Genomic DNA, 13262 nt, shown 5'->3' with positions numbered 1-13262 from the left:
CTCGAAATCCAGAAGCCCAGTTCGTGGAAGTGACGATCTGAACAGGGTCGGAACTTATCCAACAAGGAATTTCGCTACCTTAGGACCATTATAGTTACAGCCACTGATCATTAGGGCTTCGGTCGCCAGCTCCCTGGTAATCAGGTCACCAACTTCCTTGACCTTCCGACACCGGGCAGACATCAGCCCCCATACATGATCTTACAACTTCTCAAAGACCAGTGTTTGCACAGGAAAGGAAGAGATGAATTGATGTATTTTTTTATTGGAGTGTTACTGCAAAATAAACACGTGTATTGTCGAGGTTAAATTACCATTTAATATTACAGAGTGACAAGTGCATTATTCATTTCCATAGCACATCACATCGCCAGAAAAGGCTCAGTAGGCAACCATGGGCGCAGCAGTAACCTGAAATGAGCCATAATACCAAGGAACCTGTAGATAACATGTTATTTTGTGCTCCATCCTTCTTCTATTCAGAACCATGTGGAACACCTTCTTCTACGAGCTATGCATTAACACTTTCTGGTTCAAAGATAGCTCTCTGTTAGCAAACAACTCCATGCTATGCCCATGGCTCATCCATGCTAAGGGACCAGATACATAATATAAATCCACCATCAATGATCAAAAAGCCTGCAAATTTTCATAAGAAATTCAGCACACAAAAATGTTGATCAAATCACTGTAATAGCTCTCTCTGTCCTGTAGTCAAACCAGCTACTTTCCCTTGTCTTTTCATGAGGTAGGCGCAATCTGGTCACAATTAGAGACTAATATCTTTCATGCTAAAGGTAAAACAAGCATTCCAGGCTATGAGTCAAGAGATAGAAGTAAGATCAGAGAAATGTATAATCCACAACAGGAAAGAAACTATAGCCACATAAAAAGATTGGACACTGGCCACAAGAATTTTTTGTGGTGCACAACTGCAAGGAGAAAGTTGATATTGCATATCTCAAATGAAGTCCAAACAGATAAGGCATATATCAAGAGGCTGTTTCGAATCTTTCAATCTCACGTGTCGTTGAACTTGAATAAAAAGAAAACACTTATTTGATGTTGGTGTATATAAAAACATCCCGTCGTCATCGTTACTGCAGTAAGTGAACACTTGAAGGCAACCTACATCAATTTAAACCTGGAAAATTTTACACTGATGTATATGAAAAGAAAAACATCCAATTGTCATCATTATTGCAAAGGGCAAGTAGGAACTTGAAGGCGAGCTACATCCATTTGAACCAGGAAAACTTTCCAACAAAGATAAAAAGACATCATCATCAAGATTCCAGTCCCATACACCTAGACACGGCGTTGCTTTGGAAGTCTGCAACCGTTGTGAGCACGTCTTGTAGTATCTTCAATGTAAACAATTGGATTTTGATCACGTTTAGAATCTGTAAAACCATCTCTCCAACTCAAGATCGCTTGTTTTTTCTTCTTAAAGTAAGTAAAGCCTTTCACCCTCATCACAACTGATTTCAACCCCAATTTTTTAGATTCACGGCCAACATACTCTGCAGTTGCTTCGGCAGCATAACGGGACAGTTTAGGCCCTCCTTTCAGTTCTTCAAGACGGCCAGAAGAGGCCTTAAGCTTTGTGTTTCCTTTGTTATCCGTAACAGTGATAAATGTATTGTTACGCATCAGCTTTACATGGACAATATCAGCATTGTGCTCCATATTGGGTGGTCTAGGAAACTGAGAACTACCCATAAAATCCATTCGATCTTCCTCTAAAATTCCCCTGACGAAGTTCATGGACTTAAAGTTCCTTCCTGTATCAGCATTCGGCCGGCCATCGTAGTGTACATAACATCTAGAGCTAGAAGAATAAGGAACAGAGACATTTTCACTCGAACGCGCCAAACCCCAACAAGGCCCTTGAGCTCCCAATCCTTTCCCAGCACGTCCTACAATCTCCCGTCCAACATTCACAGAATCACCACGTGGAAGGTCCACACAGCCTGCGATCCGCAAAAGAAAACACTCGAAAAATTCACTTCGCCAGAAAATGACATCCTTAACTTTATCTCTCTTTAGTGAAAAGCAAATGCATTGAATCGTTAAAATCAATAGATTCAAAAAGAAAGATCTTAATCACATAACAAACCTTTCCTATACCTAAAACGCCAAACCCCATTTAGAACATAAATTATAAGTGCCGATAATCGTCATTTCCCGAATCAGATAGCAAGTAAAAAATAAAATTCACCTGAATCCTGCCTGTCTATTTGAACGGATCCAGAGATCTCCGATCCGCGAGAAAAGTGGAGAGAGGACATGGGAGAACGAGCATCAGTGCCAAAAAATGGAGAAATGGAGAGGCGAGAAGAAGAGAAGGAAGAGCCATGAGAGAGAGAGGAGGAACGGAAGAGAGAAGAGAGGTGAGGGAGGGGAAGTCTCCGCATCGTCGTCGATCGGCCGCAGCAGAGGTTCCGAGAATACGAATGTCGAACGAACAAAAAAACCCTAACTTACTTGCCGGCCCAATTATAGTGCTCTTTTTTTCCTTAGTGGATGGTTTTCTTATAAGTTAGGTTTATTTTTTAAAAAATAAATTACTCTTTTATTAAATAAATAAATAGATAAATAAGGGGCTAAATTAATAAAAATAAATACAACTTTTTTCTAAAAAAAAGTTTTTAAATTTTTTATTAATAATTTTAACTTTTTATAAATAAAAAAATTAAATAATTTTTATCGCATATAAATCATCTATTAATGCCTCATAAATTATCTCTTTTTAATATTATTTTTTAAGCGTATTTAAAGTTTATGGTATTTTTTAGATGATATTTAAAATTCAAGGGTATTTTTATTAATTTACCATAAATAAATTAATAAATACAGACTCCCGAACTCAGTTCAATGAGTTAAATACGTTCAAATGCTCATTTCCATGTATTGTTGAATCGAAACTAATAATAGCAATAATTTTAGTATAACACATCTTTCAACTGTAACAACGTTTAATCTTTAAAAGTGAAGCGTCGATACGAATTAAAAGTTCGGGTAGATTAACTTTTAAACTTTTAAGGTAAAAATACAAAATGGGTTCGTTTAGAACTTATTATTATGCATTACAGTCCGATAAAATTTCATAAATAGTCTCTATAATTTGATAAACGTCACGTTTTAATATTAAATATGTGGTTTTGACGTTTATCATACGGTCATATTCCATTCACCAGTTCCTTATATGTACCTTTTAATCGTTTCTCGTTGAACGTCGAGTTAGATTCAAAGAACAACTTCAATCCATCGTGCAAATAATTAGCTCACGAAACTTGTTGAAATATTGGTAATAGATCGAAGAAGACGAAATCATTTCTTTTGTTATCGTTTGATACTTTATGTTCGTTCTATTTACGGTCGATAACGGACGATAACTAGTGGTCGGCAAGACTAGTGGTGGGCAGGATGAAGGAGAGGATAAAAATAATAATAAACAAAAGTAGTAAATAAAAAGGGCAAAAACTAAAAGTGTATTTATTATTTTTTGAAAAAAAAAAACTATTTTTGAATAAAAAAATAAAATTTTACCCAAAAAGAAAGTATTAATATGTACAATATTACGTCAGCAGGCACCAAAAAATTAAAGGCAAAGGAATCTTCCAGCGGTGTTGCCACGTGTCGTGAATCGAGCGGATTGCTACAAATTTGAACCAATCAGATTCGTGAAACTGATCGGATCTTGTCCGAAGCTCTCGTCCACGAATTCTGATATCCCATCTCTCTTCTTTACGTCCTGCTGCCACGTGTCCAATTTTGCGCTACTAGTTTTTATAATTAAGGAGAATAGTAAAGTATTCGTCCACCCAAAAAGAAAAAAAAAAGGGGAAAAAAAAAAAAACTCTCGAAGTCGAAGCCTTCCTGGAGCTCTCTTCAACCGGACTGAAGAACCCACCTAGGGCTCACCTTTGCTTTTTTGTTTTTGTCTTTGCTGGGATTTTTTCTTCGATCCCCAATCGTTGAATTATCTGGATTGCTTGGGAATTTCTGAGAGGGATATTTGGGGTCCAGGTGAGTTTTTTTTTTTTTTTTTTTAAATTTTTTTGGTGGATCGCTACTGGTTCTTCTGATTTTTGTTGTAGTTTCTTCTTCTTCTTCTTTTCGTGATTCCATTTTCAGCTATTTATGGGGTTTTGAGCTGTTTGGTTGCTGAGAAAGTGGGTTGGGAATTGGAATTGAAAAGGGTTTTCTGAAATTGTTTGATGAGAGTTGGTTTCACTGAAAGGGAGTAAAATTGTTGGGAGTTTATGAATTTTTGCTTTGGTTTATGGGGTTTTTTTTAGTGGTGGTTCGATTTGTTAGCTGTTTGGTTGCTGAGAAAGTGGGTTGGAATTCAAAAGGGTTTTCTGGAATTGTTTGATGGGAGTTGGTTTCACTGAAAGGATGTGAAATGATTGAGTTTCTGATGGATTAATTGAAAGAGGGGATGTTTCTTGTTTGAAACTGTATTTTTATTTTTGTGGCTGTGATTCCTTATAATATTCAACCTTTTTTCACTGTATATGGTTCATGAATTCATTCTCTTTTTTCCTCTGGAAACCCTCTGAATCAATATGCCTTTTTAAGATCACTTTTGGCTTAACTTGCTGGAAGGGAAATAATAGATCTAAGAAGAGCAAAATTTAATTGTTTGGCGTGTTTGTTTGACCTGTACTGCAAAGGGAAAAAAACTTCCTGAAGAAGAAATAATCAAATTCCTCAAATAGCATGCCCCTTTCCTGAAAAAATGTTATTTATTACTAGAATTAGTGTAAGAAATCTTACTAGCTTTCTTCTTCACATTTTTCTGCTGTTTCCCCCTTTACAGTCTCCATAAGTAAGAGCCTGAGAAAGTGTTGTTTCATTTTTCTCTTATTCTTAATTCAGATTCACTGCCGGGCAAGTTCGTGATTGAGACATGGGATTGTATCAAACAGTTTTATGCTTCTTAAATGGTGGATAAAGAATCTTGAAGGAATGTCTGACTTGTGTATGTACAAGGTATAATTTCATTTTCCCATTTTTTTTCTCTTCTTCTGATGATAAGTTTGAACTAATGTTGATTTTTCCCCCTAGTAGAGATGCTGAACATAGATTGAGAGTGTTAATACTCGAAAACAAGTTTAGCAAACTGATATGAATCCTCAATCCTTTTGTTAGTGAGGTGGTTTAGGAAGGCAAGAGTCCTTAAATAGCAAAATTATTTATGTGGACACTTCACTGAACAGCGTTAACACTCAACACGATAGGTTTTCTCACTGAACAGCGTTAACACTCAACACGATAGGTTTTCTCATTTGGGTCGAGTTGGTGTCCTCGTAAGGATGCTGAGGAATGACTCCCGAAGTTGCTTTCGGATTGGTGGTTTAGGGATAAAGCAAGAATGCTTTGGTTACATGTTATTAGAGCTCACTTGGAAGGAAAAGAATGAGAAGCTTTTCAAAGATAAGTTAAATGCCATTCACAAGCCTATTTGTAATTACTCTTATCTTTTCTATCAACTTAGATTGGAGGCATTTTGTTTGATCCTCTTAGGCATGAGAATATCTTGTAGATTGGTTTGTCGTTTTGAAATTGATGGTGGGAGCACGAGTTTTAGATGTGTAATCTTTACCCTTTTGTTGAGTTGATCATTTATTGGCTCAAAAACCTTGACTAATTTGGTGAATGACAATCTTATTCCTTTGGCCAATTTTTTGTTTTAGCTATACCACTACTCACCTCATTTCGGTTGAGTACTAGCAAAAATACCTTATCTTTTGTTTATTATGGTCTTCATCATAGATTTAGACATTTTTTTGATACTAACAAGGCTAGGTTCCTCTAAAGAGCTATCGATCAATGTTACACCTTGAAGTTCATATTGATTTATTTTTTATCCATGCATATGAATTTATTTTTTCATTGATGAGTGAACTGCAAGGAGTTTAGTGGGCTCCAAATACCAAAAGGTGAATTACAAAAGTGCTGTCCAATTAGAAATCAAAGAAGATAGACTATAATCTCTTAAAGGGTGTCTATGTTTGCACTTATACAAAGCACGAAATAAAATCAAATCCTGCACTGAGAATACGTGTGTTCCTCTTGTTTATAAAAAAAACCAAAAGAAAACTCGGTTATAGCGAACTAAAAGATCTTTTACACACCATGGAAAAGGATGACCCACAAAAACTTTTTATAGGCTATATATAAAGGGAAATCCTTTTCTTCAGTCAACTTAATGGATAATACCCTTCTTTTGCGGGCTCCATTCCCATAGTTGGGACACTTATATGTTTTCTTCTTAAAAAAAAGAGAGAAACCTGACCTTCCATTAAAATAAAGTAAAGAACAATGGACAAAAGCGAGGCCTGCATAAGGGTCAATCCTAGAATTTTCTAAATCTAATCTTATCCTACTAATTAATTTAGGGATAACGCCTAGTGGTCATTAGAGCCTTGGACAAATAAGAGGAAATGGGTTCAATTCTCGATGGTCATCTACCTTGGATATAATATTTTATGTATTTTCATGTCAACTACATGTTCGAGGGTTAGACGATTGTTCGGTGAAATTAGTTGAGGTGTGACTTGCCAAGACACTCACCAATGTAAAAATAAATAAATTTAGGAAAAGCCCTACCCACCAAACAATTTCAGTTTGACCATTAGGCCAATGAGTTTATTCTTCTGATTCATACCATGTAATTTTGTTGTTTCAAATTTTTTTCTCATGGTAATACATCAACGTTATTACATTGAGCTCATGCTTCCACCTTCACAATTGAAGTTCTCTACTGGGGACACGTGTTCACTTGTTTCTTGGGAGGATCACTAGAATAGCAAAGATAAACAATTTTTAGATTTTTAATGTAATTGACTTAGCATTCCTATAAGAGACGTTAGCTTAATCCTATTTGGCATACTATGCAATCATATAGCCTATTCTTACCTGTTTTTTTGTCTTTAGCCTTCAAGGAAACAAGAAGTTTACTGTTCACTGCCTTGGAGCATTCCTTAAAACACTATCTTTTGGTTGCTTATGATATTGATATGAAAAATTTACAAAAGAGAGAGAGTCGTCCTTGAAGAAGCAAATACTATCTCTGTTACATGAGAGCTCCAAATTTACCACCAGATGATCAATCTTATGCCATTGATAGGATTCAAATGATTTCTTCTCTAATCTAGGATTCAAATGATATCGTCTCTAATCTTTTCACTTTAGACCAAGCATCCAACTTGGCTTTCAATTTATTTTATCTTCTATTTGTGTGATTCTTTACTTGTCCTTATAATGATTTGAGTGAATCTTATAATCTCGGCCGATGTAGTTTGCGTGTGTATTCTACTTATATACATTTGGGTAGAGGACCAAATTGTTGATGCAAAGCAACTTGTAGATTTGCTTAGCTGTAGCCCTTTTCTGTTACCATTGTGTCTCAGAGGTATGTATCTGTTTTGCATAGCCAATTTGGCTTCCAACTGAAGACCCCTTTTTTCTAATTCCAAATCTAGACCCATCCATATAATATCATCATATTAACAGGACTTTTGCAATTCAAGTTCAAGCTAACGACCATGAAATGGATGCCGTAGTATAAGAAGATATCACTGGTATTTGCTGATCTTGTGGTCGGTCATAAGTTGGTGTAGCTGATGTTGCCATTGGGGTGAAGGCGACATCACTAGTAACTGGTATTCTGAAATCCTTAAATTTGCTTCATTCTGAATCAACATGTCTCTGCATATTGTGTTTTACAGTTAAATGGAGATTGATTTTAGCTTCTTGATCCACATTGGAGGCAGAAAGCTTCCACTCTAACAATCTCTTGTAGATGTGCACTCTATAGATACAAGAAGCTAATGGTCAATAGTCTATGCAAAGCTCTAGCTTAAATGGGCTCTGTATTATTCTTTGTTTTCCAATAAGTATCTAACTATTGGTTAGAAAAAATCTATCTCGAGAAGTCAATAATTAAATCCAAGATTAAAACTATTGACTAAGGGTGGGTATGCGTCATTTTTAATTTTCTGAAAGAAAAGAAGCAATAATTTGAGCGCTGTGTGAAATCCTCCTGCCCTTTTATAACTGATAAACATGATGTTTGAGATGATTGGCGAGGATTTATGCACTTAGCAATCATTTTTCCGTTAACAATCTCTAATCCTGTATATTCTGTGGAACAATGATTTATGGATGGATGTTATATAACAATATACTTCACTATTTCTTTCTTTTCTTTTATTATTCTGTTAGATTGAAAGGTCTCTTGCCATTGTGATTTTCTTTGTTTAACTCATTTAAGATTTTAACTCTATTTTGGTTCTCAAACATTTATATTTATTTTAGTCCTAAAACTTTTGAGTGCTCTACTTTAGTCTCTAAACTTTCAAATATTTTGTTTTTCAATCTTAAATTGGATGGTCCAAAATTCATTTTGAGACAATTGACTTCTAATTTGTTACACATAGCTTTGGTAACTTGTCTACATAAACATCTACTCATAATGTAAATTCGTGGAATATGTCACATCTGATTTCTACGAAATAACTTATTTTAAAAAAAAAATTGATGACAAGGACTTAAAATGATTTTTAAAAGTTTGAGAATTGAATTTGAGCATTTGAAATTTAAAAACTACAGCGGCACAAGCATAAAATTTTTGGGGCCAAAATAGAATGTAAACCAACAATAGCTACTTCATAGAATGTATTTATGCCCTGTAGTTTATGTTGTTTGCATGTAGCATTGGTCGTTTGGGTTTAGGGAGTGTTTGGAGTGACTATCAAGTGTTCAACAACACTTTTTTAACACTTAAGAACTCTTTTTCAAGCACTTCGAATGTCATTCCAAACATGACTTCAGTTCACTTCTCTAATGTGTGTTGTATTGGCTTATGTATTTTATGAGATATAGCAATTTATCCATATTGTTTTAATGTAAGGGAGAAAATATATATTTTCCTTTTATTTTGAATTCTCCTGTCCCGTAGCTTACTACCTTGTAACGGTGTTGCAGCTCAAGGATAATATTTGGAAGGACTTCACTGGGAATGATGATTATATAGTGCCTCATCTTGGTGACGAACTTTGGGATCTATTTGACGTGCGGAGTGATAGTCTTGAGAATTCTAATCCCAAAATTAGCTTTACAGATGATGCTTACAATGCAACTAAGTTCAGTTTTCTTGGTAAGGAGAAAGTAATAACACAAACATCAATCATGAAGAATACAGTTCTGGAAAAAGATTCATGGCCTCATACACCTGATGGTGTTCCTACTTCAAACAGTGACTCGTTCAAAGATGTGAAAATGGAACCAAACGGTCTTAGTATGCCAAACCGCTGCTTTAAAACAGACGTGGGTACAGACTTTGATTACTGCACAGATGATCATATTGTAACTGACAACAGTGCTGCAGATGAGAATGACATGTATCAATATTCTGTCAGTCACATGTCTCAAACAGGTAATGATATTAGTTTTCTGGATGATGATTGTGAAAACAAAGAAAACAACGATCTTCTATTTTATGGGTGGCAAGATATGGAAAGCTTTGAGGACGTAGATAGGATGTTCAGGTAATCGACCTTGTTCATTGTTTTTTTCCCATTTGTTTTGATTTTATGATATAAAGTTGAATTCTTTGATCCACTGTGATTGTGGTTTATGCTTGATACAGAAATTGCGATTCAACATTTGGGCTCGGGAATCTAAGCAATGAAGACGATCTATGCTGGTTTTCCCCATCCCATGGCTCAGAAAAACTCGAAGAAAAACCAACAAAGTCGAACTTTAATTTTTCGTGCTGTGAAGGAAGTACAATAAATGATGCATTGGAATTTAATGAAGGTTCTAATCCCCTGAGTTCTGACCCATCATCTGATGGTTTGAACAAAAATAATATTTTAACTGGGTGTAAGGTATATGATGGGATTGACTCTGCTGCTGTTAGTCACTTGTTAGCTGCTGACATACCAGATAGAAAAAGAAATTCTAGAGGTGACTTGATACCTAAACAACAGGTTTGTCTTTGTTCTAATTTTTCTATTTGAAATTGAGTTTTCTGGATCTTTCTTTATCCTTGAACCAAGAATGAAATAAAACCTTTCTCATTTTATTTGTAATTGAGTTCTTCTCTCCCCAGCCTAGTTATGTTCATTGTAAAAAATGAGTGAAGAACGAACCATCTTTTCATGTAACGAAGCATCGTAGTAAAACTCTTAAGGCTCGTTGTAGGATAAAGTAAGAACTCTCCGAGCGCATCCTTCTGGAACTCATCAAATTGAAAACTTATGACTGTAACCTAAATAATGCACAAATTTCTGTATAGAATATCTTCCCTATTAAGGTTTCCAAGGCATAAATAGGGATGCTGATCTGATACTCGAGTGGCATACGAACAGGAAGTTTGTGTCTGAACCTAGAATATAGCAATGCGTATTAACAAATTTTGGTGTCTTCGGCTCTTTCTCGTACAAAATCTACAATTAACGGCCACCTATTTCTGCAGGAGTCTTCTTTTGCATCTAATCAACTACAGGCTGTACCTAGCTCTCATAATCCTTCCTTTGACGCCCCAACAATTGCAGCAAATGAAAATAGAGAAAAACTGTACCACCAGGATTTACCAGCCTCATTCAATAAGAATTTCACTTTGATGTCTATGCCAAATTCGGAAACATTCAGTACTTCATTTCCAGTTAGAAAGCATGCACCAAGATCTGAAAGTGAAATTGATGATGGTCACAGTGAAACTGGCGTAGTTAGCCGAGAAAGTCGAGCGGAATTAGATTCTTCAAATGCACCGGATATATCTTGCCGGAGCACTACGCTAGATGGAATCTCATTGGAAGCAACTAGTTTTTGCCAGCTTCAACAAGTAATGGAGCAGGTAGTAGTATTTTACATGCTTTTCACATCATATAATAGTGTCCCCTGTCTATGTGCATGGAAAAAGTCATTTGCATGCATAGTACTTCGTCCTTCATGCAATTAGCGAGTCGTTCTTTGCCAGCATACCCTAGCCAACAATCTGTCCGTGTCCATAACAAACTTTGGTGGTTTTCTTCAATCCCTTCAATTTGTGGTATTCACTGCTCGCATGTCTGAAATTCTACAAGTTGTAAATTAGATTGTCCATATACCTTAAACAACATCAGTCACGAGGAGACACCAACACAACGCACATGCACCTCAACACATCATTTTCTAGAAAATTAGGACATGGACATGGTCATGGAAAAGTTTGTTTATAAAAGGATGTACATTTGAATTATATCTGCAGAATTGCCTTACATTCCAATGATTTTACATTATGTGTTTTCAGTTTATGTATTTATATTTAAAACTAATGTGAAAGAACCACAAAACCTCATAAAGCTCATTGAATCTCTTACAACTCATTACACATGAGAGCATTGCATTTCCATAATCTTGAGGAAAATGTTTTTATGGTTTATACAAAAAACTAAAAATGAGCCAAGATTCAGAAAATGCTTTGATAATGAACATTAGATTCCTTCACTGGGAAATCTGAAACTGTGATATTATTCTTCAAACTAACGGCTCGAATTACTTATTTCAGTTGGATATTCGGACGAAACTATGCATAAGAGATAGTTTATATCGCCTGGCAAGAAGTGCGGAGCAGAGACATAACTGTGCAAATCTTAATGAGAATATTAGAGAAGATAAACTTGTGAGAATTGCACCGTTGATCGATCAAGACGCTAACAGGCAAGTTATTACTCACCTTATTATTATCAAGTTGGGGCACTTCAGTTTTCTTTCTGTTACCTTCTAGCAATGTGTGTACTTAGGCCTCATTTAGTTCATCTGAATGAGGATGATGGAAAGTTGAATGAAAGCAAATTGAAACGAAAAATTCTAGATTATGCGCACGAAAACTAACTTGGTTAATATTTACTAAAACTATAGGAATGCCAATTGGCCTGTATGGCTGGCTGGTTATCAGTGGTTTCTTGTTTCTGTAAATGCAGAGGATGGGTGAACCAACAGCATTTTACTTATTTTTCTTCTTGTGTATAAACAATGCAGTTAAGTTTGAGCTTCTTTTTCTCTTTCTTTTCCCCGTCTATGGAGTTATTTCGAACTTTCTCACCGTGGATTTCGGTTTTAACAGGAGTGGAGGTTTTTTGGATTTGGAAACTGATACCAATCCTATCGACCGATCAGTCGCCCACTTGCTGTTTCACCGGCCTTCGGATCCATCTGTAATGCCCACTGGTGGTAATGCCTTGCCTCTGAAATCTCCCAAACTGGTAAGCTTTTTACACCTTTCAGTTTTCTTCCTGTTCTGTATGGAATAAAATCATTTCCAGTTAGAGAAACTCGAGAGCGTCTTGTTTTTTCTTATCAATATAGTTCGTCTTAACATGTCACCAATATGCAGGTGCCAGCCGAAAAACAAAATTTTCAGGACGAAACTGGGGGAGCTACAGCTTATGCAGCAGCAGATCAAAAGCCGCTGTCAAATGGGAAAAACTATGAGCAGTAGTAAGCTCTGTAAAATATTGTGTAATAACATGCCAAATGAGGCCGAGCATCGATGCATGGTGTGATTTCCAGTCTATACTCGTTTACTATCGTAATCTCTGTGAAATTTGTTTCTCCATGCATCCTTCTTGGTCAGGTCCTTCAAATGCTTACCTTGAAAGTCTAAGTAGGCTATAATTCTACCTGTCTTTGGCTAATGTATTAAGAGCCTGTTTAACTATGCTGATTACTGAAATATTTTGTGCATTAGTTACTGCTTTTATAGGCTAATCCCAATCCACAGGTCTTGTTACCTACCCGACAGTCAACTAGTGGAGTCTCTTTTTGTTATCTGCAAAAACAAAAAACTGGCACTGTTAGGAAATGGCCTGGCCATGATTTTTGGAAGTTTAAGTCATTTCTGTTTGTATGTTAGTGATTCATTTGAGTTCAAAGTTTAGATTATGTAGCGTTTATCTCTCTGTTTAGATGAATAAATGGTGGATTACTATGTAAAGTTCTTGTCTTTTCATTTCTGAAGCATAATTTTAGGCAGGGCTCAGCTGAATACTATTTGATGCATTGTTTCTACTTTGGGGCTACTCTGTTTTGGATTCTTTAGGGTTCATGTTCATTGTAATGGCAATAATTCTATGCTTATTTTGGAGCCTATGTTCTTTACAATGTTATCTGATGTATTATATCTTGTGGCCTTTGAGTATTAAGAGCTGATGGTCATTTTTTGTTCCTACCCCAAGTAGATATCTATTTGAGGATTGGTT

The 13262-nt window shown here is 35.9% G+C and overlaps 2 protein-coding genes and 1 long non-coding RNA gene across 7 annotated transcripts; 2 read left to right on the top strand and 1 right to left on the bottom strand.

Moving 5' to 3' along the window:
• Window positions 1–303: 303 nt before the first annotated feature.
• LOC111789725 (probable ribosomal protein S11, mitochondrial) lies at window positions 304–2507 on the bottom strand. The gene is made up of 2 exons (XM_023670399.1): window positions 2222–2507; window positions 304–1973 (listed from the first exon to the last, which is right to left on the bottom strand). The coding sequence occupies exons 1-2, from the start codon at window positions 2415–2417 to the stop codon at window positions 1309–1311; spliced, it is 861 nt and encodes a 286-aa protein (XP_023526167.1). The 5' UTR covers window positions 2418–2507; the 3' UTR covers window positions 304–1308.
• A 1312-nt stretch (window positions 2508–3819) lies between these two features.
• On the top strand, window positions 3820–12995 carry LOC111789693 (protein LNK1-like). Of its 5 annotated transcripts, XM_023670383.1 has the most exons (10): window positions 3822–4032; window positions 4888–5001; window positions 7313–7426; window positions 7528–7676; window positions 9001–9563; window positions 9665–10007; window positions 10496–10879; window positions 11570–11721; window positions 12128–12266; window positions 12398–12995. In XM_023670383.1, exons 5-10 carry the CDS (start codon window positions 9205–9207, stop codon window positions 12500–12502), a joined length of 1482 nt encoding a protein of 493 aa, XP_023526151.1. In that variant the 5' UTR covers window positions 3822–4032; window positions 4888–5001; window positions 7313–7426; window positions 7528–7676; window positions 9001–9204; the 3' UTR covers window positions 12503–12995. The 5 variants fall into 5 exon arrangements, with proteins under 5 accessions (XP_023526134.1, XP_023526151.1, XP_023526142.1 ...); XM_023670374.1 differs by lacking the exon at window positions 7313–7426; XM_023670366.1 differs by lacking the exons at window positions 7313–7426; window positions 7528–7676; window positions 12398–12995 and adding an exon at window positions 11923–12041 and having other exon boundaries at window positions 3820–4032; window positions 12128–12260.
• LOC111789718 lies at window positions 5008–6088 on the top strand. The gene is made up of 2 exons (XR_002814379.1): window positions 5008–5249; window positions 5288–6088. It is a non-coding gene; the product is annotated as an uncharacterized LOC111789718 (long non-coding RNA).
• Window positions 12996–13262: the final 267 nt, after the last annotated feature.

The sequence above is a fragment of the Cucurbita pepo genome, chromosome LG01 (genome assembly GCF_002806865.2).
Source record: "Cucurbita pepo subsp. pepo cultivar mu-cu-16 chromosome LG01, ASM280686v2, whole genome shotgun sequence".
Taxonomy (NCBI): Eukaryota; Viridiplantae; Streptophyta; class Magnoliopsida; order Cucurbitales; family Cucurbitaceae; genus Cucurbita; species Cucurbita pepo.
This window is presented reverse-complemented; position numbering and strand designations above follow the sequence as displayed.

What these genes read in the sequence shown, in the direction of transcription:
- LOC111789693 (XM_023670352.1), top strand. Translation starts at nt 4,942, where the DNA reads ATGCTTCTTAAATGGTGGATAAAGAATCTTGAAGGAATGTCTGACTTG. An exon ending in ACTTGATACCTAAACAACAG is followed by an intron (nt 10,008 to 10,495) that starts GTTTGTCTTTGT and finishes CTATTTCTGCAG; the next exon opens with GAGTCTTCTTTTGCATCTAA. An exon ending in AACAAGTAATGGAGCAGGTA is followed by an intron (nt 10,880 to 11,569) that starts GTAGTATTTTAC and finishes TACTTATTTCAG; the next exon opens with TTGGATATTCGGACGAAACT.
- LOC111789725 (XM_023670399.1), bottom strand. Translation starts at nt 2,417, where the DNA reads ATGCGGAGACTTCCCCTCCCTCACCTCTCTTCTCTCTTCCGTTCCTCC. An exon ending in AATAGACAGGCAGGATTCAG is followed by an intron (nt 1,974 to 2,221) that starts GTGAATTTTATT and finishes TGCGGATCGCAG; the next exon opens with GCTGTGTGGACCTTCCACGT.